Below are 24,043 nucleotides of genomic sequence, written 5' to 3' on the forward strand. Positions count from 1 at the left end.
TCTTTACTTCCAGCTGCTATCTCGATATCCCAATCTATATGCCATAAATAAAATCATCCATACAACATACTGATTTTGAGGTCAATGCGCTATCATGGGTATGAATCTGAAACATTCTAACCAACCAATAAACAAAACAAAATTATATATAGTTAACTTATTCATCACAATTGACTATTAACAAAGAAGGTTTAATGTAGACAAAAGTGAGGATTAACAACACTTCCTGTATTAAACAAATCAATGCTTTGACCAACATTTTTGAGTAGTGCCATGTATAGCTGAACCAGACAGCTATTCCACTTGAGTGAGAGAGAGAAAGAGAGATGTGAAGAAGGGGACCAAACTTGGGAATGCTATTAAGACAGTTGATTTTTTAAAGATAGGTAACAATTTTTAAAAACAGATCAAATCCAGAAAACACAGGAAGGAGAAACAACATATACAATATGATGAAAACTGAAACAGAATTTAAAATAATAATAATAATAAATAAATTAAAGCTGAACAATTTCCTCTGGAAAATTAGTAATGAGAAATTTAAGCAGTGCCATAGAAATTTCAGGACTGTGCAAATTTTTTGGATATGTGACAACAACAATTCAGTTTAGAAATAATTATTATTTCTAAGTCATATGACAAAAAATCTGAACTCTGCTAAAATTTTTCTGGTGGGTGGAGTAGGTTTTTTTTTTTTTTTATATGTGTTACATATTTTATACATCAGCATCATCTGAAAATCAAATTCACTTATTATTATGTGACACTTCCATGAAGTCCAAGGACTTAGTAGCAGGACATTCCACTCTATACAGATTACCACTTACACTTCTTAATCCTTCACCTATAGAACACCACTATTTACACATACACCACCACAAATCATCATCTACTGCCACTAATAATATTGTGCACATACTTGGGCTGATTTGCCTATAGGCAGGATGAAAAAAATTATTATTACATGACACCTCCAAGGAGTCCAAAGACTCATCGAGGGAGGGCACCTACTCCATAGCTGTCTATCTTCGCCACTCCAAAATCAAAATTTCTGGAAGAAAAAATCCTGCTATCTCTGTATCAGATATTCGCTAATTTACCTTCAGCTGAAAAAGCGCAAATATTGATTCCTCTTGTTAGGATGAGAATGGAACTCTGGTCTTTTCCAATCAAAAGACACAATATACTACTGTTCTTCCAATTGTGCTATGGGGGTGGTCATGATTTCCTAATCATAACCACCTCCATAGTGCAATTTCTGATTCCCAATATAACATTAAAAAATTAGTCAATGATATTCAGTAATATACAGTTCAACTATGTTTTCCCTTTTTTAAAAAAAAAAATACTTACAGGTAAGGAGATATTTGGGTAGCCTATGGAATCATAACTGTACAGGAAATCTGCTTCAGATAGAACTCCATCTTTAGCTCCATCATGCAATTCTTCAGCAGATGAATGAACAGGTATTTCTCCGCATGATATATGTGCTGAAGGCGTACAAGGATTCTGAAGTGCAGGAGATGAAATATGGGGCCATGACTGAATAATGTCTAATAATTTCAGAAAGGAGACAGAGTAAGCAAATAGATTACAGCTAATGATAACACATAAATAATTTCTATTGTTATGACAATCATTGCCAATAAAAATAAACACAGACAGATCCCAACTTAAGTAAGAGTTATGTTTTGCAAACCTTAATATAAAATTTATGCAAGTTCAATTTAACTTTCAATTTAACACAGTAGTACATTAACATATTTTAAAATATTATTTTTGTCAGTTTCATTTGTAGGATGTGACAGAAATATGGAATTACTAATTCAGAGTGATATAATATAGCATAAAGAGCACAAGAACATAGAAAAACAACAACAAAAAAAAAACAATAAGCCCAATTTAGACATTTAACTCTCCATATGAAATCTGAAAAGGGGTTTATTTCTTAGCTATTATATGTCTTTAAAAGGCTTTAATATGCCACAGCTATACCATTTACTGAATACAGATCCAGAAGTTGAGTGACCAAATTAATGAAAATAATACTCACTATGAAGACAGATTAAAGATTTATGGGTTATAAGTTGACAGGAGGAAAAGAAGAGCACGATAGAAGCACATATTACTGAAGAGCCAAGAGGCTTCACTTCGGCGAAGTAAAATTATTCAAAATTAAGTGGATATTGAATACCACATTATTTCTTAGTCAAATAAGAAGCTCAAAGATAGGAAAACTAATCTAAGAGTTTCATGCCGAATATAGAAAACTATATAAAGTTCGGTGAGTCCAAGTGTAAGTCAACACCTGGTAGTGCAATGCCAGGGCATTGCACTACCAGGTGTTGGCTTACGCCAGTTTCTTATTCGGCTAAGAAATAATGTGGTAAAAGCATATATATTTTTTATATTACTAATGCAGAAGAACCTTTTCAACACATAATAGGAAGAACAATTTTCACCCCTGTGGAAATTGTGTAAATGTGGTCAGCAAGGGAATGATGACTAGGGACAATTCAGAATTGATTGCGAGTGCTTTGTCAATGAATGAGTTCAAGAAGCATGAGTTGTGTGAATGATGGTTATTGGGGTACACCTCCTATAAAGAGTCTTTGATTCAATGGAGATGCTTGAGAAATAATTTTTCTGCGCTTTTGTTCTAATTCATTTCATACTTTTTTGTCCAAAAATGTGTGTGTGTGTGTGTACACCAGTAAGAAAATATTCTTACTTGTACTCACAAAATTAACTCTTTCAAGAAAAAAACTAAGACAGTAAAGCGGCAGAATAATAATAAAAAAAAAAGTTGAAGTATTTGAGCTGACAAAAAAAGTTGCAGACTGGATAAAAATATTGAGAGTTTAATTCTACAGTTTGTCACAGTAAAAGCACTGAAAAGTATTTCCTGTCACTTGACATACCTTCCTTGGACTGGATAGAGATCTGTTTTTGTTAAGTGTGTGAGTTAGCAGAATTAACTGTTGCAGCAAAAGATAAGCTGATGGAAATCACAAACAATGGAGGACTGAAACCGAAGCACTCATCAATAAATATGGCCTCATTCTGGTTGCATCTCTAAAAAGAGTACCCCCTCATCACACTTTTTCCTTTCTCTACATCATATCTGTGTGAGACTGGTTTTCTCTGTTATGAACACAAAGAAGAGATTGTGATTTCAAACACTGGAGGAGGATCTGAGGGTATGCTAATGAATCATCTGATCTCGGACAAGAAACATCATGACACTTCAAGTACAGGTTTCCCACTGATATTTGTATATAAGCAAAGACTTTTTATTTCTACTCATGCTTATATTTTAAAAAAATTTCTGTTATCCTCTTTATAGTTATTGTAAATAGAAAGCATTAAAATTTTTCATCATAGAGCAAACTATTATATTCAGACCTGATTTTTCTTTATTTCATTGAGAAAAAGAGATGGTGTGTGACAGAGAGAAGGGTGGGCAGAGACATATTTTTGAGGACAATGAAATGCGTCATGGGATTTTTATATATATATATATATATATATATATATATACATACATACACAAATGACATGTTTTTCAATATCTCATTTCAGTAATTAGAATAATAACAAATAATGAACATAAATTTTAAAAATAAATCTTTTGAAATCATGATCAACTTTATTTTTAAAAATAACAATTAAAATTTTTAGCCATTGAACTTTTAAGCACCATCTTAATACAAATTTTTTAAATGATAAAATCTCTCCTTAAAAAATTGATAATGTTTCTTGACAATTGTAGTATTTTGTTCAGTGTGGCACGAGTTGAAAATCACCAATTTAAATGTTCCACCTGAAGAGGCTTCTTTAGAATGGTTATTTCATCAAATTAGACATGACACAGTTTGAAAGAAACAGCATACAAGTAAAAAAAAAGTTAAAAATTTTGAATGGTGTCATGATCCTATTAGGGAAAGGGGAGAGACTTAGAGACTTATTTCCTTCCAACACACAGGATAAGAAAGTAAACTTTATTCGATATGATAACACCCAGTCTTCTGACATATTGTTGTCATTAGCAAAAGGAGAATGTCTTTATGATGAACAGATATCACTGTACACTTAACAGTTGTGAATCAGAATAAAGAACTATTGAAATTACAGTTATCAGATATCTGGTTAGTACAATTAATCTCAAATACTTTACATTATTTTCTTTAAACAAATATCTATTTCTAATCAAGCACATGACAGGTGCTGTGGTTATATAACCAAAATTAATAAAATTCTAATGATGGGAAATACTTTTCAGTGTTTTTACTACAACAAACTCTAGAATTAAACTGACAACATTTTATCCAGTCTGCAACTGTTTTTTGTCAGCTCAAACATTTCAACTTTGTTCTTCTTTTTCCTGTCACCTCACAGCGTTAGTTATGTTTTTAGATTTTAATTTTGTGAGTACAAGTAAGAATATTTTCATTATTTCCCCGTATACTCATTAAGTGTTCAAGACTTGGAAGATGGCAGCTAGGTATGAAATTTTATTGCACTAGGTAGTCTTGTCACTAAGCTGGTCAGGCAGCTCAGACTCTTCAGATGTGAAAAAAATTAGAAACTCTTCTCTCAGTTCATAGAACATTGAAAGCACCCATTCACAAGTTAGTCACCTCGCTTCCGTGTGCATTAGGAATTGTGTGTGTGAGCAGCTTCCATAGCAGAACACAGTGCTGAAAACAACCTTGATATAGAGTAGGAATTCAGGTATATACTACTGATTTTGAAATTAGGGCACCTCCGTGCAAGAAACTGTGTGTAAAAACAATGCCAGGGTTCTTTTTTTTGGATTGGTGTAGCAAATCCTTTCAGGCTACCCAACATAGAAGGAGCACCATCCATGCAGATGCCAGTACAAGATATCCATGACAAATCATGAGAACCGAAACAACTGATGACAATATCAAGAATGTCTTGACCTTCTGTTGTTTTTGAAAATGGTTTGCAAAATAAAAATTGTTCAATGATGTCTTCATTACAAACAAACCTGCTGAATGCTAGAAGTTAGCTTTTTCAGTTGACATCACTGGAAAAGCTCAACTTCTAGCATTCATCCTCATCCAGTGATGTCAACGCTCATCCAACTGGATGACAAAAAATTGGCTTCCTTAATGTTAACCAGACATATCTCAAGATGTTAAATCACTTGTGATTTAACATCTTGAGATATGTCTTGTATATGTTGATTAATAATGTTATCTGACATAGGAATGTTCAAAATCTTTTTTTATATTCCTCACCAAATATAATATTTACAATTTTATGGCATGCTGGTAAAATTAGTGATTCAGCACAGTTGTTGGAAGTTTTTCCACTTGGTTATACTATGAATTAAAGATACCAAGCAATTATATACCTGGTATAATTCTTTATCTAAGTGTAAACAAACAAGTTTGCACCTGAACTATTTTCAAGACTGGGGCAACTCGTATATAGAAGTTTACGACTTCACATCACTTGCCTTAGTATCTGGGTAGCGACCCTTCCCATAACGCATAGCATCATACATACCTGTAAGGATATTGTTTTGTATTATAGGATACTAAGGCAAGTGATGTGAAGTCATAAGCGTCTATATATGAGTTGCCCTAGTCCTGAAAATAGTTCAGGTGCAAACTTGTTTGCTTGGATAAAGGATTAAACCAAGTATATCATTTCTTGGTATCTTTAACTTATAGTGATTCAGCAATATGTGATTTCATCTTCTTTTTTTTTGCCACATTTTTGGCAACAGCATAGCTTGCTTCTTGGGCTTTGTCAGAAATAGTTGAGGTCTGGCCAATTGTTTAGCTTGGCATGTTTGATCAGCTATAAGCCTTTTAATAAATTCAGTTGGTTTCTCACATAAATGAGTGCTTTGTGTGAAACTCTGCTTACTTGAAAGCATAGACTAGTTTCTTGCCAGAAACAACACATATAGGACATGGCTGCTCATCTCTGGATGAAATGAATTCTGAAAGCCAAATACTCTTCGACAGTTTTCGAATTAACCCTAATGGTACTATGTATGTTACTACCAAAACTAGTGTTGGCTACACTTGATTTATTTTCAATCTAACCTACATTTTTTTTTTTATTATTATAAATCTGTCCATGTCTAATAAGTCCTAAAATAAATGAAACTAAATTCAGAAATAAGAAAATTACTAAAACAAAATAGCAATAACAAACTAAAATGCATTAGTGCAAACTCACATAGAATATCATACTGAAGATTGACACTAGAGGCTTGACAAGGGTTAAAAGTAGGGTGGTAAAAGTACAATACAGAGTTATTTTGAGATCAGGAATAATATGGAAGGAAGTTCTTGGAATCATTGGCGTATCCAGGGGGGGCAAGGAAACATGCTTCCCCCCTTAAAAAAAAACACTAAAAATTTTCCAAAAATCTTTTCCTAATTAAAATTCATTTTTTTTTTTAAATTTATGTTGTGTCGTGTCTTCCATTTCTATGCTACTTATGAATTAGCAGTCACATAAGGTGGGAATACTCTATAGTGCTTGGGAATCCTGGCCGCTGTGAATGCAAGGCAAACGAAGTAGTGGTCGGGCACTATTTAATTTGCCCGAGCTGGGTCAGAAGGAGATCATGGGTATCATGCATTGGCAATCACTGCTGATGCTTAGTCATGGCTCGTATGCAATGTGTAGTGTGTATTCTCAAATTGTCTACTCAACTCGCCCCCCCCCACACACACACAAGATTAAATCTTCAGTGCTCAGCCCACTCCAAGATTAAATCCTGAGTGCGCCACTGAATAATGGCGACACATTTAAGAGCCTTTTGGCTTCACTCAATTTATTACAAAGCATCATTAAGAGATGGAAATCTGACCTTTTCCTATATCTCTAATTTTTTCTGCATATTCAAAAATGTTTCTATGTTCTGATGACCATCACCTGAAAAAGAAGGAATTAGAAAGTTTGGACTTACTAATTTAAAAAATTCTTCATCTTTAATAAGTTCACAATGGGCAGTCTCTGCAAATGTGAACACTGCCTGTGGGAACTTGCTTTACTTTACTTTACAAACAGGCATCTTTCAAGTTTATACATGTTAGTTACAACCTTTTCAGTACAATTTTATTTGTAATCTTAGCATTTGCAAACTGTCTTATTGATACTGAAATTCTCAAATGTACTCTGAACTGATTTCAAGTTTATATATATATATATATATATATGATTAGTACTATTAACTCGGGGTTGGGATATGTTCATTTTTCTAAATTTGCTTATAAAAGAACCAGAGCAATTGCTCTGTCAAGCCATGTCCTGCTTTCAATAAACACGAACAACGAAAGCCACCAACATGAAATAAATTGGACATCAACTTCAAACCTACACATCTGCCATGATGAGGTAGAGCGCCGCATTGTCGAGTCAAAGGAAATCACCTTGGACCCTTTTCACATGAATAACAATCTTAGCTATAATTTGCCTGACTCTTTCAACTCTACTATTAGATACTGGAGATCGCGTGATTCCACACACGCACAGGTGTACAACAATAGAACTTTAACTCGGACTGTAGTTCAAGCTCATAATAACTGTAATTTACAGTCGAATATTACGGCTTTATAATTGTATAGCTTTAGAGCGTGTCAATGTTAATTTCAGTGTCTTTTAATATCTTTCTATGTTCTTATCGCTTGATGAAGTCATTCTTGATGAAACATGTTGCGTTTTTTCAAATAAATGTCATTGTGTTATAATTCTCGGGTTTTAAGTCAGTTAATTTAGAAAAATGAACATATCCCAACCCCGAGTTAATAGTACTAATCATATATATATATATATATATATATATAAACTTGAAATCAGTTCAGAGTACATTTGAGAATTTCAGTATCAATAAGACAGTTTGCAAATGCTAAGATTACAAATAAAATTGTACTGAAAAGGTTGTAACTAACATGTATAAACTTGAAAGATGCCTGTTTGTAAAGTAAAGTAAAGCAAGTTCCCACAGGCAGTGTTCACATTTGCAGAGACTGCCCATTGTGAACTTATTAAAGATGAAGAATTTTTTAAATTAGTAAGTCCAAACTTTCTAATTCCTTCTTTTTCAGGTGATGGTCATCAGAACATAGAAACATTTTTGAATATGCAGAAAAAATTAGAGATTTAGGAAAAGGTCAGATTTCCATCTCTTAATGATGCTTTGTAATAAATTGAGTGAAGCCAAAAGGCTCTTAAATGTGTCGCCATTATTCAGTGGCGCACTCAGGATTTAATCTTGGAGTGGGCTGAGCACTGAAGATTTAATCTTGTGTGGGGGGGGGGGGGGGGCGAGTTGAGTAGACAATTTGAGAATACACACTACACATTGCATACGAGCCATGACTAAGCATCAGCAGTGATTGCCAATGCATGATACCCATGATCTCCTTCTGACCCAGCTCGGGCAAATTAAATAGTGCCCGACCACTACTTCGTTTGCCTTGCGTTCACAGCGGCCAGGATTCCCAAGCACTATAGAGTATTCCCACCTTATGTGACTGCTAATTCATAAGTAGCATAGAAATGGAAGACACGACACAACATAAATTTAAAAAAAAAAAATGAATTTTAATTAGGAAAAGATTTTTGGAAAATTTTTAGTGTTTTTTTTTAAGGGGGGAAGCATGTTTCCTTGCCCCCCCCCCTGGATACGCCAATGATTCCAAGAACTTCCTTCCATATTATTCCTGATCTCAAAATAACTCTGTATTGTACTTTTACCACCCTACTTTTAACCCATGTCAAGCCTCTAGTGTCAATCTTCAGTATGATATTCTATGTGAGTTTGCACTAATGCATTTTAGTTTGTTATTGCTATTTTGTTTTAGTAATTTTCTTATTTCTGAATTTAGTTTTATTTATTTTAGGACTTATTAGACATGGACAGATTTATAATAATAAAAAAAAAAATGTAGGTTAGATTGAAAATAAATCAAGTGTAGCCAACACTAGTTTTGGTAGTAACATACATAGTACCATTAGGGTTAATTCGAAAACTGTCGAAGAGTATTTGGCTTTCAGAATTCATTTCATCCAGAGATGAGCAGCCATGTCCTATATGTGTTGTTTCTGGCAAGAAACTAGTCTATGCTTTCAAGTAAGCAGAGTTTCACACAAAGCACTCATTTATGTGAGAAACCAACTGAATTTATTAAAAGGTTTATAGCTGATCAAACATGCCAAGCTAAACAATTGGCCAGACCTCAACTATTTCTGACAAAGCCCAAGAAGCAAGCTATGCTGTTGCCAAAAATGTGGCAAAAAAAAAGAAGATGAAATCACATATTGCTGAATCACTATAAGTTAAAGATACCAAGAAATGATATACTTGGTTTAATCCTTTATCCAAGCAAACAAGTTTGCACCTGAACTATTTTCAGGACTAGGGCAACTCATATATAGAGGCTTATGACTTCACATCACTTGCCTTAGTATCCTATAATACAAAACAATATCCTTACAGGTATGTATGATGCTATGCGTTATGGGAAGGGTCGCTACCCAGATACTAAGGCAAGTGATGTGAAGTCGTAAACTTCTATATACGAGTTGCCCCAGTCTTGAAAATAGTTCAGGTGCAAACTTGTTTGTTTACACTTAGATAAAGAATTACACCAGGTATATAATTGCTTGGTATCTTTAATTCATAGTATAACCAAGTGGAAAAACTTCCAACAACTGTGCTGAATCACTAATTTTACCAGCATGCCATAAAATTGTAAATATTATATTTGGTGAGGAATATAAAAAAAGATTTTGAACATTCCTATGTCAGATAACATTATTAATCAACATATACAAGACATATCTCAAGATGTTAAATCACAAGTGATTTAACATCTTGAGATATGTCTGGTTAACATTAAGGAAGCCAATTTTTTGTCATCCAGTTGGATGAGCGTTGACATCACTGGATGAGGATGAATGCTAGAAGTTGAGCTTTTCCAGTGATGTCAACTGAAAAAGCTAACTTCTAGCATTCAGCAGGTTTGTTTTTGTAATGAAGACATCATTGAACAATTTTTATTTTGCAAACCATTTTCAAAAACAACAGAAGGTCAAGACATTCTTGATATTGTCATCAGTTGTTTCGGTTCTCATGATTTGTCATGGATATCTTGTACTGGCATCTGCATGGATGGTGCTCCTTCTATGTTGGGTAGCCTGAAAGGATTTGCTACACCAATCCAAAAAAAAGAACCCTGGCATTGTTTTTACACACAGTTTCTTGCACGGAGGTGCCCTAATTTCAAAATCAGTAGTATATACCTGAATTCCTACTCTATATCAAGGTTGTTTTCAGCACTGTGTTCTGCTATGGAAGCTGCTCACACACACAATTCCTAATGCACACGGAAGCGAGGTGACTAACTTGTGAGTGGGTGCTTTCAATGTTCTATGAACTGAGAGAAGAGTTTCTAATTTTTTTCACATCTGAAGAGTCTGAGCTGCCTGACCAGCTTAGTGACAAGACTACCTAGTGCAATAAAATTTCATACCTAGCTGCCATCTTCCAAGTCTTGAACACTTAATGAGTATACGGGGAAATAATGAAAATATTCTTACTTGTACTCACAAAATTAAAATCTAAAAACATAACTAACGCTGTGAGGTGACAGGAAAAAGAAGAACAAAGTTGAAATGTTTGAGCTGACAAAAAACAGTTGCAGACTGGATAAAATGTTGTCAGTTTAATTCTAGAGTTTGTTGTAGTAAAAACACTGAAAAGTATTTCCCATCATTAGAATTTTATTAATTTTGGTTATATAACCACAGCACCAGTCCTGAAAATACTTTAGGCACAAACTTTGTTTGCTTACACTTGGATGACTTCATCAAGAATGATGAAGTCATTCTTGACGAAACATGTTGCGTTTTTTCAAATAAATGTCATTGTGTTATAGTTCTCGGGTTTTAAGTCAGTTAATTTAGAAAAATGAATATATACATATATATATATATATATTGCCGGTCTGGTTTGCCGAATTGTTAGCATATCCACTCTCCAGCCAAAAGGCTGCAGGTTCGAATCCTGCCACGTTTGAACCTGTTAGATGATACGGTTCACTGTAGTTGGTGGATTGAATGGTGGAGACGGAGATTTGTAGAGTAGGTGCTCTCCCTCAATGAGTCTGAGACTCCCTGGAGGTGTCGAGTAGTAATAATAATAATAATCATTATTATTATTATTATAAATTGGAAGTTTTTTCACTTGGTTAGACTATAAATTAAAGATACCAAGAAATTATATACTTGGTTTAATCCTTTATCCAAGTGTAAGCAAACAAAGTTTGTGCCTGAAGTATTTTCAGGACTGGTGCAACTTGTGGTAAACGTGGGCAAACTTCACATCACTTGCCTTAGTATTCCATAATGCAAAGCACATCTCCTTAGTGACATGTATAATGCTATGCATTATGGGAAGGATCACTACCCAGACCGGTTTCGACCTTTATTGAGATCTCTTCAGTGGGAGCCAGACTCAGAGGTACTAAGGTTGAAGTAATGCAGAAGTCTTATTTTCACATTCAAGTTGCCAAAAGGTGTCACACTTTATGGAATGTTTATCAGGATACAGGAATATTTTCATTCTAGTCTTTGTAAAGAACAGACTTATTGAGTAAAAATTCATCCATTCCTGAATAAAAATGAATTCTTCTATGTATTATATGAAGTGGAATGAATCTGTTGAAATCTGACAAAAGACTATATGCAAGATATCTACTATTGATAAGACAGAAGATGTCTGACAAAATAAAGTAATGAATGTAGGATTCATGAAAGAATGGGTTTCTGACGATGATCAGAAATTATTCATGTTTATATTACTATGTAAAAAGTATACACTGTTCATTGCTAAATAAAAGAAAATTCTTAGTAAACCAAGCTATATACAAAAATAAAACATGGAAGTAAATATACATAACAAACACAACTTATACACAATTATTTGCTGCTCCATCAACCCACATGTATTCCTGCATGAATAGATAAATTGCCTGACCAAAATATTAGTCCTCCCTGTAGTTATTTATTGAGTTACCAAATGCATACAGTCAATGTTTATTATTGGTTAATTATTCATATTTCACATACAAATCCTGTTCCCTCTCCTCATATTTTTTTTTTAAATTATAGCTATCATAAATGCAAATATGCATATCTAGAGTTTATAAGATCACATGTCATTTGCTCCACCCAGAAACTTATAAGATGAACACATATATCACGAATGTAAATAATTAATAATTTATTTGTCAGCAAATGAAAGCATTTCTATTCACATCCCTTATATTTGCCATTCTCATATTTCACATATTTACATATTTTAATTAATCAAATATGCAAGGGCTGTAAATAAAATAGTGAAAAAAATGTAAAATTTATCAAGTCTATACTATTATATCCCTTCAATGTAATCTCCTACCATGTTCTGCACCTGTTTCCAAATTTGTGGGAGCAGCCGGATACCATCAACAGAGTGAATGCCTGTTGATATCAGTGCTAGTGTGACCTACTGCTTGAAGAACCTCTTGCACATCATGAAACTGCAGACCTCTGAGGGGTTCTTTCATTTTGGGGAAGAAGTCAAAGTCACAAGGACTCATACCAAGTGAATAACAAGGGTTTTTCAATACTTCCCACTGCCACCTATCCACATTTCTATCACTAATTGTGACACATGATATTATGCGCTAAGCATGGTGAAGAATTCATGAAAAAATGTAGTCGTTTTCTTGTAAAAGCTGGATGCAAATGGTGCTCCATTTGCATCTGGTCAATAATACGGTGTGTTAACAGTTTGCCCTTGGGGCAGAGCATGATGAAGAATGATACCTTGAATGTCATAAGTGACTATCGGAATGACTAACATTGCTGGATTCATGGCAAAGGTTTTTCTGACGGAGTGATCCCGAATGGAGCCATCTATTGGATTATCTTTTCAGTTCAGGCTCATAAGCCCTTGCCCAAGTTTCATTAATGACTATGATACAATTCAGGTATGAATCCAATTCATTTTCATATCCTTCAAGATGGAGGCCAGCAATATAATAATTTCAGGTTTCGCTTCATTCCATGAAGCTCCCTAGTTTTATCGTTATTGCGAGTTTTTTTTCATCGAAATTAACCATCGAAAAGAAACCTTAACAGCGGGTGCTGAGCAGCGGAATACTTCAGTACAACCTGTAAGTACTTATAGTGTATTAAATCAGCTATCAGTCACATGTAAGTGCTCAAGATACCTACAGTATGCAGCAAAGATGGCGGCATCAGAAACCAACGGCAACACGTGTCTCACCAGCACAGTGCCGTCGACACGCCTATTATGTGCCGCAGCTGCAAAACTGGTGTCAGACAGAAAAAGGGGCATATTCTGCAAGTTCTGTTGCCACTGGCTGCACGCTTCCTGCACGAAAATAGGCGAAGCTGCGCAAAAGCTACTTACTGAACTTAACCAGCCTTTCTTCTGTTCGATGTGCCTCCCTTCGGTAAAATGACTTCTGAACATAGGTAAACATGTCAAAAACCTCGAACAGCACATCAATGCTTTAAATGAAACTTTTACCTCCAAAATATGTGCAGTCGAAGCTAAGCTAGAACAAATTGAAAACCAGTGCAACACAAGCTCTACTTCGCCAGCAAAAGAACTTCACGATCTAATCGTATCAACGGTAAATGACCTGATGGAGGCTAAACACAAAAAACTCAATGGCATCATTTTGAACTTTCTGAAAGAAAGTTCAAAATGATGCCTGTCCCCAATCGGGCATATGTGCACAACCAGACTTATCATTTACACAAAGGGAACAAAGATGCCAGCTTCAAAGACAACTTGAAGAAAAATGTCAAATGGTGACAACAGTTGGACCATCGACTACAGACAAGATAAATTGGTGAAAATAACCAAGTGATGCCATTAGCAGCAACCATGGAGACCAGCATGCAGGCACCGCATAGGAAATGTGCAAGACCCATGCGGTGCAACATATGACTCACAAAACCCTACACATCCACTTCACCAACATCTGTGGCCTAAACTCCAACCTGAATAGTGTCTACTACCACCTACAGTCTACCAAATCCCCACCCACTCTACCAATTCTTCAACTTCTATTTTCTCATCAGTCACTATTACATCCAGTATTGCAATACCACCAAGTGGATGATACAACCTTGCAAAATCTTACTACCTTGCCATCAAAACTTTTTAAAGTCATCCTTCCAAAGTTATTGTCCTTTTACTTGCCACATAGCAAAAGAACTGTAGGATTTCTTTTAGCCTCATCAACTAGCTTCCTCTCATAATTAGCTTTGGCCTTCCTTCCCATAAAGGTCACTGTTGCTAACGGGTATGCCTGATCACCTTTTTCTGCAACTCCTGCTTAATGATGCTATTCATCTAACTCCTACTTGTTTTTTTTCTCACGACTTTGGATATACAGACTGATACTGCTTTCTTCTTAAAGACCACAACCTCAAGCTCTTCAAGAGGAATATAAACAGATTACTTTGCTCTTGATTCCAGCGAACATTATATTCTTTACAATTTTATATCAGTTATACCTCCATAATAATTTTTGTATAAAATGTATATAATGAATGCAACATAATAAAAGAGATAGACAAATAAAAAAAAGTTTCTAATATAAAAATATTATATTTCTTACCTCCTATCTGTGCATCACCTCCTCCATCTTCTTTTATCTCCATCATATTCCTGAAGTCTAAGTTTGGATCCACCACACTATTAAGAGAATCTATTACTACAGTATTTTGTAACAGTTCATTAAAGTTGATTTGCTCCAAACTCAGCTCCACAGTGGCCATAAGCGCAACTGCTTATATCCATGAAGAGATAAAATATTAACTTGTAAACTCCAAACTTGGATAGTTGCTTAGAGGAAGTGGTGCACTGTATGCTTAAAAAAAAAAATATATATATATATATAAACAGTTACACACAATATCAAAATATAAAGATTGTTCATATTTTATAATTTTGAAAAGTAGGTAAAAATTGCAAGAGGAATGAAATGAAACAAAATGCATTTTGACAGTGAAACAAATTTAAAAATTTTGGCAAAAACCATTCGTGTTTTATGTATTTAACATAATTTTCAATAATATAAATATTTGGTTAGTGTTAATTGCTTGACATCAGTCCAATAAGCATTATCTCTATCTCTGAAGGCTCAATGTACTCTGATAAACATCAGCAGAGCTATTTTAGAGTGGTGTGAAAACAAATATGATTTAACACCACTGAACTACAGTCAGAAGAAAAGATCACTCTTTGTTCGGCTCATACAAGAGTCATTTCAGTGAAACAAATTTTGACAGTGAAACAAATTTAAAAATTTTGGTAAAAACCATTCGTGTTTTATGTATTTAACATAATTTTCAATAATATAAATATTTGGTTAGTGTTAATTGCTTGACATCAGTCCAATAAGCATTATCTCTATCTCTGAAGGCTCAATGTACTCTGATAAACATCAGCAGAGCTATTTTAGAGTGGTGTGAAAACAAATATGATTTAACACCACTGAACTACAGTCAAAAGCAAAGATCACTCTTTGTTCGGCTCATACAAGAGTCATTTCAAAAGTTCTGCACACTATGCACCTGTTATTAAACCAAACACTTACTTAACAAAATATATTTCAGACCATCAATATAATCTCTATGCTGCCTCAATCACTGCTGTCCGATATTTAGGTACTTCATGTATTCCTGTTAGCAAACCTTGTTCTCCTACCAGCAGAAACCCAGTCGATGTTAATGATGCATTTAAGTGTTTCCCAATGAGTGGTTCTTTCAACCAGGGACAGACTGAAGGCCTCATGTCAGGACTGTATAGAAGTGAGAAAGCATTTGTCATCCATACATTTCCGTGAGGTCACACTTCACATAAAACATTGCTGTTATGATGAATGCTGATCACTGCATGATACGAGTCAGATTCTTCCTCCATTTTGAAGGCATTTTTTTTTTTTTTTTCGGAACAAAAATATGAGAAACAGAAAATGAACACATGATGTGTTAAGGAATGTGCAACAGTTTCAACAGTGCTTCTGAAAGATGTTTAATTTAAGTTATGGTAAGTTCCAAAGAAGGGGAAAGAAGACAAAATAATTCCTCTGCATAAAGGAGGTTCCAAGTAGACTATAGACTAAATCAAAAAATGGTGACAGATTGAAGAAGTTGGTCAAAAACAGAATTCAGGAATATGTGGAAAGGAAGAATAATAATTAATGAGGACAGTTTTTTGAGAATAGCATTGCCTTAGTCAAAACACAAAAAAAAAACTTTTTTTTTCCCTCTTTTTTTATGATAAAATTATGGTTGAATTGGGTAAAGAAAATGGCTACAAGATGACACTGCTATTCTTTGTGAAAGCATTTGATAAGATGCTGCTTAGAATTCTATTACATAAACTGAAACAAGTGGGATTAGACATGAAGCTGGTAATAAGGAGAAAGAGGAGAAAAAAAAAGACAAAAAGATTAAACAGTAATATAATGGAGGAGTAGTAGAATACATGAGGAATGTATAAAATATTGTGCTGCAGGATTGTATACTAGGAATGCAGCTATTTAATTTGCACATTAATGATACAGGAAATGATTTGAAGAGAAATATAAAGTTGTTTGCTGATAATGCAAAATACATAAAGCAACAGATGCAATAGAAAGATGATGTAGAGATACCGAAGAAAACCTAAAAAACTGAGTGTGAGCAAAAGATAATGAGTAGCAATTTAATATGGCTATGAGCTATGAATGAGCTGCAGCAAATTGATCAAGCAAGATATTTGAGGATGACAGTGGATATGGGTTAAAGTTTAGAAGGCATATTGCAAGAGCCAGCAAAACAGCTTACAGAACACATTTAATGAAGAACACATGGTCAAACAAAGATAAGGAGATTACTATCCTCCCTCTTTATAAAGGCCTAATATGGCCATGAGCACAGATTACTGGCTGTGGATTTCTTGGGGATGAGCTAGTGGTGGTGAGAATCTAGAAGTGAGTGATAGGAGGTAAGTCTAGGGCATGCTCCCTGTGCAGATTCAAGATTTGTGGATTACAAAAATGATAGGTAGAAAAGAGAGGATATAAGTCACTAACAATGTGTTTATAGGATTGATGCAGAAAAAAAAAATAATGTGACAAGAAGGGAGAAAACAATGGTCCTCCCCCCCCCCCAATGGAGGTGAGTGGTGAATAAGTAGAATGATTTGTTATAAGTGGTCATGAGTGCTATTATTACATAGTCATGTAATAATTCCTTTCAGCAGTGAATTAAAAATTTTTTAATTCACTGCTGAATTAAAATTTCAGAAAATTTGGGAAGGTTGCTAAGAGATTTGTAGCACAGTGCCTGTCTGCAAAAACTCAAAAGCCAATGTAAATCTAGAGCTTTACTGTAGTTAAAATTTGATTAATGTAAGTATATATAGATGTACATATAGATGTACAAAAATAGTATCATATTAGCAGAATGTCACACACACACACTATATATATATATATATATATATATATATATATATATATATATATATATATATATATATTACTGCTCAAAGGATTAATATTATCTCTAATAATAGTATCCATTATCACTACAAAACTATGACATATGCAGCATGTTCTATGAGAGATCTGCACCAACTTTACCTCCCTTTTAGTGGAGATTATGTGAACTATCAGTAAACTAAAATAATGAACACTGCACCAATTTATCAATCATTCACATTTCATCATAGAGTGAATTTTTGTTACTACAGCTATCAATTATTTGACCATTTACAAATATTCAAGCTCTCAGTTGACCAATCTCTGAAAATCAGAATCCATGGATTCTCACTCAGAAAAATCCTGCATATAACACAGTTTCCAAATAATCGAATCATGAATTCATTAGTACTAGGAACTGCTGCAAAAAAAGGCTTAACCACAATACACCATGCAGGAAAAATACTGATCACTCAAAGTATCAGATGTATGTAATTTATTTTATATACATACAGTAGGAAACAAATCAATCTGAACAAGCTTTTTACTTTTTGGTTTGGGTTTTGTTCCAGTTCACAATAATTTTGGTTTTGATTTTAGTTCACTCTTTTTTTTTTGCATGCTGTGCATTTTGTTAGCAGCAATAGTAAGCTGTATTCCATGAGTGAAGAAGAGGACACAATTTGGAGTAAAGTGGATGACAAACAATATCAAACAGGAACTGCAGGTGAAAAAGAGATTATGGAAGAGATATAAGGAGAGGGGTGGAGACAGATGCATGAAGAATATAAGACTCAGGCCAGGAGAGTGACTAGTATGGTGAGGAAGGCAAAACTGGAATATGAGAAGAGATTGGCACTAAGATCCAAAGAAAATCCTGGGGAATTTTTTAGCATTGTGGCCAGTAGGAGGAGAAATGATTATGGAAGAATGACATTGTGGGATAAAAATGGGATTAGAGACTGATGCAGAAGACACAGTGGAGTTTTTCAATGAGCACTTTATTGGAGTATTTCATTCTGGAGAAGGTTTTAATACTAGAGGGGTAGGGCAGGTTTGAGGTTTAGAGGAGAGTGTGTTCCAAATACTGAGTACTCTGGATGTTAGTAAAGCAGTTGGACTGGATGGTATTTCACCACAGGTTTTGAGTGTGTGTGCTAAAGAACTGACAGCTCCTTTGACCTGGCTTTTCAACGAAAGTCTGGCTATGGGAAAGGAAGGAAGATAAGAGCCATTGCATAAGGGTGGTAGCAGACTGGAAGTGTCTAATTATAAGCCAGTTTGTGTGTTATCAGTAGTTGTTAAGGTCTTGGAGAAATTAGTGAAGGACTATATACAGAATTGGGCAGATGAAGGTAATGTTATCTGTAAGAATTAACATGGATTTGTTAAGGGGCACTCTTGTTTAAATAATATGATTGCCTTTTATAATAAAGTGACAAGAGCAGTGCAGTTGATGGGGGAAAGCCATACACTACCAATTTTTTGAATTTTGCAAAGGCATTTGACAGGGTGCCACAAGATAAACTGATATTTAAGTTACAGCACATGGGTTTAGATATCGGATTGGCTGTCTGATAGGTATCAGAGAGTTGTGTATGGTGGGACAATATCAAGGAAGAAGAAGGTTACAAATGGGGTTCCACAGGGCTCAGTACTGGGAACTGTATCGTTTAACCTTTATATCAATGACATTGGACTGCAAGGGGATATTCGGTTGTTTGCAGATGATGTAAAGCTGGGAAGGGTTATTAGTAATAGTACAGATGTGGTGGCCCTGCAAAAGGATTTGAATAAACTAGACAAATGAATGGGGGTGTCAGTTTAATGCAGCAAAATGTAAAATCTTGAAGTTTGGGATACATCGATGGGAGGCTGCATACTCAATTGGAAGAGCTGTACTGGAGGAAGTAGGGGAGACAAGAGATCTAGGTGTGATGATTGATAGAGAACTGAAATTCAGGGATCATATTGCAAAAGTGGTGAGGACTGCTGCAATACTGAGAAGAACGCTGACCTGCAGAGATAGAAGAGTTATCATTCCATTGTATGAGACACCGATCTGACCACACTTGGACTACTGTTCTCAAATTTGGTTCCCAGGATTTGAAGAGGATTTTGTGGAAATGGTGCAGAGGTGGATAACAAAGATGGTTTCAGGACTGTACAATGTTAATTATGAGGATCGACTGAGGGAATGTAGACTGCAGAGTTTGGTGGACAGAAGAAGAGGTGATATGATTGAGACTTTTAAACTGTTGAGAGGCAGTTACAGGTGGACACTGGGGAGTTCTTTTCTTTGGTGGAGCAGTGGGAAGGAGTGATGACAAGGGGCCATCCCTGGAAATTATGAAAGGAAGCTGTGAGCTAGAGGGTGAAGAGTGGGAGAACTGTGGGATGCATTGCCTGATAGAGTGGTGAGAGCAAGAACAGTCAATGAGTTCAGGGAGTGGTGTGATAGACTTCATGTTTCCTAGGACCCAAGGACCTCCTGCGATGAGTCTCTTGACTGCATGGAGGCCTGAATAATAATAGTGTTGAACATTTTTAATAGCGTAAACAAGTTGACATTTGTAGTGTTTTATTTATTTTGTGTAGATATAAAATGGATACATCTCCAAGGACGCATTCAAAAATATGTACTCTTTCTCAGCACACATCCATGACTTAAAGACAAGTTGCCAATGAGTGTGGTGTTAGTTTAGGTACTGTTAATTTGATTCTAAAGAGGTTTAGGGAGACAGGTACCTTTTCTCCTGACAGAAAAGGAAAACTACACTTACTCAAGATCGTTTACTAGTTAGGAAAAGCAAAATAAATCGAAGATTGTCTGATGTAGACTTCAATAAAAACTTGGCAACTAGTGGAATTAACATTTCTGATATGAGTCTGTCGAAGATTGTTGGAAGCAGGGAGAACAGCCCAGAGATCAAAAATGAAACTAATGTTGATGAAGAGGCTATGTAGAAAAAGAGGCTCCAGTGGACAAAAGTGTACAAAGATTGGACTGTTGAGAAGTGGAAGAAGGTCATATTCTTAGATGACAGCCATTTCTTTGTCCAAGGAGAGCAAGTACCCAATGTTGGGAAATCAGCAGCCGAGAAGACTTTTCATGCCCCACCTTTAACCAGCTCCTAAACACCCAGCTAAAAAGATGTTCTGGGGTTGTTTACACATGACAGTCTGGGATCACTTGTGCCGCTTGATGGTATGATGAAAAGTACCAATACATAAAAATATTGGAGAAAAGAGTGATCCCCACAGATGCAGAAAGACAAAGAACTCATCTTCCAACATGATCTCACTCCATACCACACTTCAAAAAAAAAGTGAGAGTCTCTCAAAAATAACACCATCCAACTGCTTCAGTGGTCAGGTAACTCTCCTGATATTAACCCAATAGAAAATTTGTGGGCCATAGTGAAAAAGAAACTTGGAAAATTAAATTGTAATACAAAGGATAACTTAGTACAATCCATTATAAAAGTATGGTTTCAAGATGCAGAAAAAAGAAAACTGTGTTCTGTGATGGTAAAATCCATACCTAAGTGAATTAATTAACTTATTAAGAACAGAGGTGCACATATAAATTATTAGATAAAATTGGAGTTAAATTTTTGTACTTATTTTGAACATTAACTACCATCATTTCTTCATAACAGAAAATATTACCCAACAAAGATAGCAGTAACAGAATCTCAACAATAAATTTTTTCATCAATCCTTGATATTAGCATTGGATAATCTGTTCAATTTCATAGATACTATCTCTTATAATTAGACCCAACTTGTAATGCTTCTCTAATCAGAATACCTTATTATCTTTACTTGTCTCTCTTATAGCTAAGACAAATCCCAGTGAGTTCTTTTGATATGTGATAAGTAAAATAAAAAATGACTATAGGAGAATGATGCTAGATGATGACACTGGCAGATTGGTAGCCGATATGAAGGACATAGCTGAAGGATTCAATGATCAGTGCATTTTATCTTCATGAAGGCAACATAGAGGCTAATCTTCTTGAATAGCAGGCAATTTCAAGTAGAGTGATGTGGGCAAATATCAGAATGGGGAACTGGACAATGAGACTTATTTGTGCAGATGGCCCCACAGAAGGTTCTACTAAAGTAGAAGTGGAGGAATTTTTGGAGGCTTTAGAGAAAGAAACTGACACAATGAAAAATGAAGGTTAATCCTTGTTGGGATCTAAATAGCAGAGTAGGAAATGATTGTCAGACATACGAAAATATTTTGGGAAAATTTGGAGAAAAGAGCAAAGCTAATAATAATGGCAAATACTTGTTGGATTTCTGCTCAGTACATGGACTGGTTATTACTAACACAACGTTCAAACATAAAAATGTGCACAAATTCACATGGAGAGAAGAGGCACGGACTAGGAAAAGTCTAATTGACTAAGTTACTGTTGATAATGATGTTTTCACTCTGGTGCAGGACACTAGAATGTACAGAGGATTTGAAATTGGAAGTGATCTCCATTTAGTCTTGAGCAAGATAAAATTGAATTTCCAATTGAAAAGAAGAACAGGTAAGAAAGTTTTAAAGTGAATAAAAGTTAAGCAGCTCTCAGATATGAACTGTAAACTAAAATACACAAACATTATTGAAGAAAAAATGAAAGAGTTTGAGAACAGGAACCAAACCTTGGAGATTCAGTGGCAAATCCTGAAGAAAACATTGATTAATTCAACCAGGGAGACATCTGGTAAGTTTGTCTGCAAGGACAGAAAAATCAGAACTCCATGGTGGACACAGAAAGTTAAAGAGGGCAGTGAAGGAAAAGAAGAAAGCATATCAAAAGTTCCTTGCAAATAAGTCAGCTTGTGCTCTTAGGGAATACAGAGACAAATGTAAGAAAGCTAAACACTGTTTCAAAATAGCTAAACAAAAGTAATGAGAAGACTTTGGTAAGAACATAGAAAATAAATATTAAAAAGGTGGCAAGATATTCCAGAGGTGATTGAAGAAGCTCAGAAATGGAGGAAAGAGTAGTTTAAAAGGAATCAGAGATGATAAAGGTGACATGAAAACCGGAGAAAAAGATATTCTTGAAGTATGGAGTAATTACTTCAAAAAATTGCTAAATGAAACAATCAGTGACAGCACAGTGGTAAAAAACACTGACCAGGTATGCAATCAGGAATATATATCCGTACTTGAAGTAGAAAAAGCCATCAAACGCATGAAATGTGGAAAGGCAGCTGGGATAGATGATATTCGATCAGAAATGCTCAAGTATGGAGGTATTAAAAGTCTTGCAGTGCCTGCACTGCATAGTTCAAAAGATCTGGACAGAGGGAAAAATTCCAGATGATTGGAGTAGAGCTCTCATAGTACCCATATATAAAAGGGAAATAAAACTGAATGCAAGAATAACAGAGGTATTTCTATACTGAGTGTTCCCAGTAAGATTCATGCAAATATATTTGAGAAACGATTGAGGAGGATTGTGGAAGAAAAGACTGGTGAAGAACAAACTGGATTCAGGCTAAATAGAGGCTGTGAGGATCAGATTTTCACTTTACGACAAATAGTTGAGAAATCATGGGAATGTAACAAAGATCTATACTTAAGTTTTGTAGATCTGGAAAAGGCATATGACAAGGTGCCAAGAGAGAAGCTATTCAAACCGCTACAGTTGTATGGTGTCAGTGGAGCATTATATTAAGCAATACTTAGTCGTTGAGTTGTAAGAATTGAAGAATGTACAGGAAGATGGTTTGATATTAAATCTGGTGTCACACAAAGATGTACATTATCCTCTGTTATTCATTATGAAGGAAAGTGATATTAAACCTGATATCAAAATTGGAGATGTTAATCTAAGTTCTTTGCTTTATATGGATGATGTTATACTTCTAAATAAATCTGCTACAAGTCTGCAAGTGTTGTAACAGATATGGTATGAAGGTCAGCAATAAAAAGACAGAGACGATGAAATTAGGCAGAAGCAGGGGCGTGCTAGTCATATGTGCAATGCACACAGGCGCCAAAGAGGAGGAAATACTTTTAAAAAAATGTGTTTTTTTAAGTGATTTTTTTATTGGAGGGGGAATAGGGGTGCCAACTAAAGTTTTGCACACAGGCGCCGGACACTACTGGTGCACCCCTGGGCAGAAGCAGTAGTGTCCAGAAAATATCAACTGCATTGTGAATGGAGAACCTATAGAACAAGTAAAACATTTCAGCTACTTAGGCACGATTTTTAGTGAAGATGGTAAATTAAATATGGAAATAGACAACAGAATCAACAAAGCTGGTATGGTAGGAAATCAACTGACTAAATTTATATGCAGTCAAAACACTAAATTAGCTATATACAAGACAGTGTTGAAACCAATTTTAACTTATGGATCTAAGAGCTGGATTAGAAGTAAAACATTTGACCAAAGACTAGAGACTGCAGATATGAGTCCTGAGAAGGATTGGGGATGTGAACATCATATCAATGGCAATATCATATTAAAAA

General features: G+C 35.0%; 1 protein-coding gene across 1 annotated transcript in view; it reads right to left on the reverse strand.

Moving 5' to 3' along the window:
* Window positions 1-24,043, reverse strand: part of LOC150102016 (uncharacterized) — a 136,437-nt gene that overhangs the window by 104,149 nt on the left and 8,245 nt on the right. The window contains exons 2-3 of the mRNA XM_090400187.1: window positions 14,700-14,951; window positions 1,354-1,553 (exon numbers count right to left, since the gene is read on the reverse strand). Coding sequence (XP_090256313.1) covers window positions 1,354-1,553; window positions 14,700-14,859 — 360 coding nt within the window. The 5' untranslated portion in view covers window positions 14,860-14,951. The remainder of the gene's footprint in view (window positions 1-1,353; window positions 1,554-14,699; window positions 14,952-24,043) is intronic.

Source organism: Typopeltis vanoorti, chromosome 11 (assembly GCF_054136105.1).
Source record: "Typopeltis vanoorti isolate ZY-2024b chromosome 11, IOZ_Tvanoo_1.0, whole genome shotgun sequence".
In the NCBI taxonomy this organism is placed as follows: domain Eukaryota; kingdom Metazoa; phylum Arthropoda; class Arachnida; order Uropygi; family Thelyphonidae; genus Typopeltis; species Typopeltis vanoorti.